The sequence below is a fragment of the Gallus gallus genome, chromosome 14 (genome assembly GCF_016699485.2).
Source record: "Gallus gallus isolate bGalGal1 chromosome 14, bGalGal1.mat.broiler.GRCg7b, whole genome shotgun sequence".
In the NCBI taxonomy this organism is placed as follows: Eukaryota; Metazoa; Chordata; class Aves; order Galliformes; family Phasianidae; genus Gallus; species Gallus gallus.
Genome location: NC_052545.1, coordinates 14,234,836 through 14,241,037, shown reverse-complemented (window position 1 = coordinate 14,241,037; position 6,202 = coordinate 14,234,836). Strand labels below are relative to the sequence as shown.

General features: G+C 61.1%; 2 protein-coding genes across 3 annotated transcripts; both read right to left on the bottom strand.

Moving 5' to 3' along the window:
* Window positions 1–422: 422 nt before the first annotated feature.
* LOC121106815 lies at window positions 423–3,530 on the bottom strand. Of its 2 annotated transcripts, XM_040647780.2 has the most exons (2): window positions 1,125–3,530; window positions 423–895 (listed from the first exon to the last, which is right to left on the bottom strand). In XM_040647780.2, exons 1-2 carry the CDS (start codon window positions 2,043–2,045, stop codon window positions 581–583), a joined length of 1,236 nt encoding a protein of 411 aa, XP_040503714.1. In that variant the 5' UTR covers window positions 2,046–3,530; the 3' UTR covers window positions 423–580. The 2 variants fall into 2 exon arrangements, with proteins under 2 accessions (XP_040503714.1, XP_046756734.1); XM_046900778.1 differs by having other exon boundaries at window positions 423–3,530.
* On the bottom strand, window positions 423–3,530 carry LOC770617 (transmembrane protein 100-like). Its single transcript, XM_001232348.6, has one exon. The coding sequence runs from the start codon at window positions 3,429–3,431 to the stop codon at window positions 3,060–3,062; it is 372 nt and encodes a 123-aa protein (XP_001232349.1). The 5' UTR covers window positions 3,432–3,530; the 3' UTR covers window positions 423–3,059.
* Window positions 3,531–6,202: the final 2,672 nt, after the last annotated feature.

Genomic DNA, 6,202 nt, shown 5'->3' with positions numbered 1-6,202 from the left:
GGGGGGGTCACTGCTGGTGGTGGGGCTGAAGCTCTGCTTGCTCAGCAGCCACAGCCCCACAGGCACTGCTGCACTGGAGGACGGACCCACACGTGGTTTCATTTGTGTATCCCCTTTGTGGCTGTTCCCAGTCCGGTAACGAAGGCTTTAACCCTTCACTCGGGCATGACAAAATGATTCTTTTGCTTTTAAGCCTCTGTGGTGATGACCGTGGGTTTGGCTGAAGCTGGCAGAAATGGGGCACATCTCTGTCACAAAAACTGAGCACTGCAACGTGGAGAAACTGGCGTGGAGAAAGCCCTGGGGAGGCTGTAACGTGATTTTGGTGTCAGAACAGGGAAATATTCCTGTTGCATTGGAAACCACAAAGCAGTGCCAGGGCCTTGGCAAGAGCGGGAAGCAAAGCAGACAGAGACCAGCGCTACAGCTTTCCAGGTTTATTCATTTTTGGTTCTTTTGACCTGGAAAAGGTAAACAGTGTCCTGTACCACAGACAGTGACAGGAGAGCTGCGGGGCTGCCTGCCTGCAGCCGCCAAACAACCCACTGCCCGCTGCACTGGGGCAGGGCTGCCGTGTGATCTACCTTCCCCAGAACAGCGCTCTGATGGGAGGCACAGCTCCGAGCAGCCAGAGGTGTGTGTCAGGGCACCCTGTGAAATGGCCTCGGGATATGCAGCAGGACGCTCGGGTGGGACGCACAGCAAGGTGGCCCTGTACTGGGAAGGGAATGGCTGCAGCCAGCATGCTGCTTGGCACCCACAGGGCTGAGGATGGGGTGCTGTGGCACCACCACCCCTTGGCCAAGGGGCGGCCACTGGCTCCATTCCATACACAGGGCACAGGGCAGTGGGGAGCAGGGGGTGCCGGGCACGTGGGGTCCAACCGTGTGGGACCGGGGTCTTTGCTGAGCAGGGTGTAACCTTCCCAGCCATGTATTCCTGCAGCCAAAGAAATCACTCTGTGCTCCTTAAGGAGATAAATGTTCTCTACATTTCGCCCTCCAACCATTGTGCTGCAGTAGCGTCCCACAGGGGGAACTTGGCAGGGTGTGTCCATGTAAATAAAACTACTGAAGGCAGTAGGAGGCATTTCTGTGTGTGCTCCTTGCTAGAGATATCGCACCCATTGAAGCAGTTAACAGCAGCGGGAGCAGCACCGCCCTGCACAGCACTCCCCTTTCCGGCCCAGCTCTGTGCTCCCAGAACCACTGCCCCATACCCGGTGCGCTCTGCCCCACTTCGTGCCGCCCCAACGTGCTCCTGCTGAGCAGAGAGAGGAAACTGGACACCAGGAGCCGTGTACGGGATCCAGGTGGGGGTGATGTAATGGGGCGCAGGGCCACGACTCCATGCTGCCAGAGTCCGTCTGTGCACAGGGGACGCCTGCTGTGCCCCCCCTCCCACCACCGTCTGTTGTGTCCCTGTGCCAGCACTGCTGCCCACCAGCCCCCGGCTCCCACACCGGTGCATAAGGAGAGAAATAAGGTGTGATAACTCCCTGCATGTGGCATCATGCAGCTCCTGCTGGGGGTGCAGGGCTGGGGCGCGGGGCAAATACTGTGGGGAGAAATGGCCAGTTGGCTTCTCCTGAGCTGTGCCGAAATCACGGACTTTGGATACACAGACACCAAGGCAGCAGACAGACCTGCAAAGGACTGCTGGCCTGAGGCACCTGCTGAACTCCTTACCCGCTGCAGAGCTGTGCTGGCCCCTGTGACAGCCCCCGGCTCCACAGTGCTCGTGGAGGAGGAGCTACAGCTGAGAGTGGACCCAACATCCCTGAGTGTGACAGCCCAGCCCCACAGAGCCATGCCAGTGCCCACAGGGCTGGGGCTGTGCTCACTGCGGGGTGCAGGACACGGCTGGGTTGCCCCAGGTTTAGCTCTGAGGCAGAGCCAGAGCTCAGCAGGGTCGCAGCCCCCCAGCTTCCCATGCGCTCTGAGCATCGCTTCCTCCCCGCTTGCCCTGCTCGCAGCTATGGCCATGCTTGCTCCCTTCTGCTGCACACGCAGAGCCCCGGCTGCTGCCCACAGCTCCCGGCACATCTGTGTGTTCTGCAGGAGTGGAGCTGCTCCGGGGGCACCAAAGGTAGAGGGCTGGTGGGGGTACAGCAGCACTGGGAGTCCTGCAGTGGGATTCTCCCTCACACTCACTTTTAGAGGAAAGAGCTCAAAGCCGAATGCAAAGAATGGCAGCGGGAGCCTCGTTTCACAGCTTACAAATAACCAGTAAAGATGAATTTTCTTCTCTTTAATGCCACTGCAGCTCCCTGTCCTGTCACAACCACTTCCAGGTGCCCCAAGTCAGGGGCTGCCGCAGGGGTTCTCAGTACGATCCCCTCTCACCGAGCACCCCAAGCTCACGGAACCCTCAGAGGGACCTGGAACCCCCACGCTGCTGCCGGGTGGGCAGTGAGAGCCCCGTGCCATCCTCCTCCACCCCATCTTAGTGAAGCCCCTGCTGCCTTGGCCGCCGCCCTCAGCCCAGACCCGTGTTACCGCAGCTGTCACCGCAGCCATCGTCACGATCCCTTCTGCCATCAGCCGCGCTCACGCTCCAGCACCACCGCCTGCTGCCGGCCTCTCCCACTGCCCCGCACCGCCCCACGCGCTCCCACGCCCTGCGGCCTTCCTCCAAAACTCCACTTGTCCCGAGCCGCCAGGGTCCTCGCATGTCACTGCCACAAAAGGGACAGAGGGCTGCCCGTGCCCCCAGCAGAGGTCTCCAGATGGTGCAAGCTGCTCCATCCCCATCCCGGAGCAGCTCTGCGGGGCACGGGCCTGGAGCAGCCTGCTGAGCTGCGTCACCGCGTTCTGCAGAGCTGTGCGTGGGCAAAGCACTCCTGTGCCGCTCTGGGGGTCCCTCGGTGTTGGCTGCAAGAAGGGTCCCGGCGAGGGCCACCCGCAGCCCGTGGTGGGACGGGGATGGCCACGTGTGGGACGGCGGCAGGCTGACCTCGGGCACGGCGTGGACCTCCTCGGGGCTGCAAGCCCCATGCCGTGGGGCGCGTGGTCCTTGCCCGGGGTGTCCAGGCGGAGCCTCTCCTCTCCTGCAGCCCGTCACTGAGCTCCCTGCTCCACGGAGCCCGGCTCCTGGCGCTGCCTCCTCTGCTGCCGCTCCCGCTTGGCCCTCCAGCACACGTAGGCGGCCACCAGCAGTCCCACCCCGAAGATCAGGGTGGCCACCGAGACCACCTTGGCGATGTCCATCTGCGGGCCGTTGATGGTGAAGGTGATGCACGTCGCCGCCACGCCGATGACCACCGAGACGATGCCGAAGGGGAAGATGCAGCGGTACCAGGACTTCTCCGTCCCGCCCGTGGCCAGCGCCAGCTTGTTCAGCGTGGCCGTGGAGTCGGTGGCCGCGGCCAGCGGCAGCCCCGCTTTGCCTCCCTGCAGGCAGGTGAGCGAGTTGGACTTGCAGCCCATCATGTTGGCGACAGCGGCCGGTGGGAAGGCGCTCGGAGCCGCCGTGCCCGCGGCAGGCCGGGCCCTACATGGCAGCCGGCTGCGCTCGGGGCCGCCGCTGTGGCTCCCGGCTTTGGCTCCCGGCTCTTTTGCTGCCGGAGGGAGCGGGGATTGGCGGCGGCGGTGCTGAGCTCACGGCGGTGGGAGGACCGCGCGGGCGCTGCTGTTAACCGTTTCGGGCGCTGTTGGCTGCCCGCAGCCCGGCCCCGCTCTTCCGCTGCTCCCCCCCGGCACTGCCCTGCAACGCCCGGCCCGTGAGCACCGCTCCCCGCAGCGATTCGCCCGCCCCCGAGCACCCCGTGCCTCTGGGCGCTGCTGTCATCCCTTTCCAAGCAGCCCTATCTCACGTCAGCTTTCCCTCTGCCAGCTGTGTCCCCTGGCACGGGGCTGGGGATGCAGAGGGATGGGAGAAAGCTGGAGGCTGGGACTCTGCAGGGCGGGGGTACCCCAACACACCATACTGGTGGGACCCCAATCCATCCTGGTGATGAGACCGAGCACGTCTGCATGGTGGGACCACAGCACAGCTGGAGATGGGACCCCAACACAGCCGGGTAGGGACCGGCCGGGGGGTGTGACCAAAGGGGCTGGAACCATAGGAGGATTTGGGGGGAGACTGGGGTGGGGTAGGGGGCATTAGGGCACAGGCAGAGCTGCAGAGGACACAACATATAGGGAGGGGCCAGCACGCAGTGGAGGCTTTGAGACCAGCACTGCTCCTGCCCTCGGGGCACCCCACTACAGCATCCCGCTCCTCTCTGTAGGACCCATTAATTGAACAAAGGCAAATGGCTTTTAAAGAGGAGGGAGCAGTTCCACCTCCTCTCATTTCTTTTGCACATTTTTTTTTTTAATCGGTTTTCCTGAAGGAGAAAGGGAAGGAATTAGCTGCTGCAGCAAATGTAAGAGGCCTGGAGCCATTCCCAGGTCAGAGCTTCCCCCAGCATGTGGGGCCCAGCTGCCTCTGCACTGGGCAGCAGGAGGCCAGGGGGAAGCCAAAAGCAAGAAAATCCATACTGCAGCAGGAATGGACAGAGAGAGCTGTGCAGATACCCCTGTGCAGATACCCCTGTGATGGGGGCTGGAACCAGGGGATCCATCAGGTCCCTTCCATCCCTGCCGTGCTGTGACCCTGAGCAGGGTGGGGAGGTGAAGGGCAGGAGGTGCATCGGGGGCTCTGTCCCTGCACAGTGCCAAACCCCATGACACCCTGTTGCACTGGGGCAGCAGTTTGGGGGCAGCCTGCTCTGCTCTCCCTGCAGTGTGGGGCCACAGCCACCTCCCTGCTGAGTGCTGTGAGCCACGTTTGGATATGGGCTCTTTTTGTTCACAATGAACTCCCCCAGCATCCCGTTCTGGTGCTGCCTCGTGGGGGGGGGGGACGGGGGGACGGGCTCCTCTGCTTGCATCAGCAGCTCCTTCTGCCACGAACTAAGGGTGTAATTTTTGTTACAGAAATAGAGACTTGTGCGTGCCCCCTCCTGCTTCCTACAGAAGGAGAGAAAAGCGCAGCTGGGACCAGTGACTCACGCTGCAGGAGCCCAATGGAAGGCGACCGGCGTGCGCCCATTCCTAGGATGGAAGAAGGAGAGGGAAGGGATGAGGAACCCGGGCTCCAAGCGAGAGTGCTGAGCCCCATTAAAGGAAGCCTGGAGCCAAGCGGAGTGCTGAGCCACACTGGATCAGCACATGGGGGAGATGAACTTCTGCTTCTCACAGCAGATCCCAGAGGGCCAAAATAAGTTGGAGTTCACAAGGAAATACCAAAAGAACACAGGGCCAGGATGCAGGCACCCACACAGCTCCGCTCAGCACAGCCCACTGCCTTCGCACACACTGGCGGTGACCCCAACGCCTACGTCCGGGAGCTAAAACAGCCATGTAGAAGAAAGGGTTTGTAGGTGTAGGAATTATGCCTTATTTTTCCCCAAACGGAAAGGCAGTGGGTCTGAAAGCAAGCACAGAGCACCACCTTAGGGCAGAGATAACCACGGATAGCCTGTTACACTGTGCTCAACCCACAGCTCATTTTCGGGATGTGCAGCGCAGTGCCTTGGGGTGTGATTTGCAGGAATGGTGCTGCCCACAGCCCCACAGCGGGGGCACGGAGATGGACCAAAGTAATGCAACAGCACAGCAAAGCACACATGGGGGCTGCACAAACACAGGAGTGTGTGAGAACCACGGCATCCCTGCAAGGTTTTGGTTTCCTGTAGGAAATCAGCATTGCATTTGGCTGCCAGGGAATGGTCAACGCATCACTTAAGGCTATGGCAAGAAAGAGTGAATAACTCCTGTGGGCACAAGAATCCCCTGTGACAAACAACTGCACCGAGCAGCTGCAGTGACAGTGTGCGGGTGGGCGCAGGTCTGATGCAATGCCCATTGCCACAGAGGGCCCCATCACAGCTGCAGCATCAGCAGTTGTGCTGTCTGCACGTGCCTTGGGATGGCAGAAGGCACCACAGTACGGAGTGGGAAACAGCTCTGGCTGTTCGCAGCACAGCTTTGGGCAGCCTGAGAAGTATCTTCAGGTTTGTGATCACGCAGTTACCATCCCTCAATGGGATGTGACCTCAATGTGTGTGCTGTCCCTGTGCTGGGTGCTCCGGGTGCTCCCCGTCCCATGAAGGCACTGAGAGCTGCAGATCCCCATCACCTCGCATAGACACAACACCCACCAGACTCAGCTTAATTAAGCAGCAATCGATTTTTCTCAATTACAGTGTGCAAAA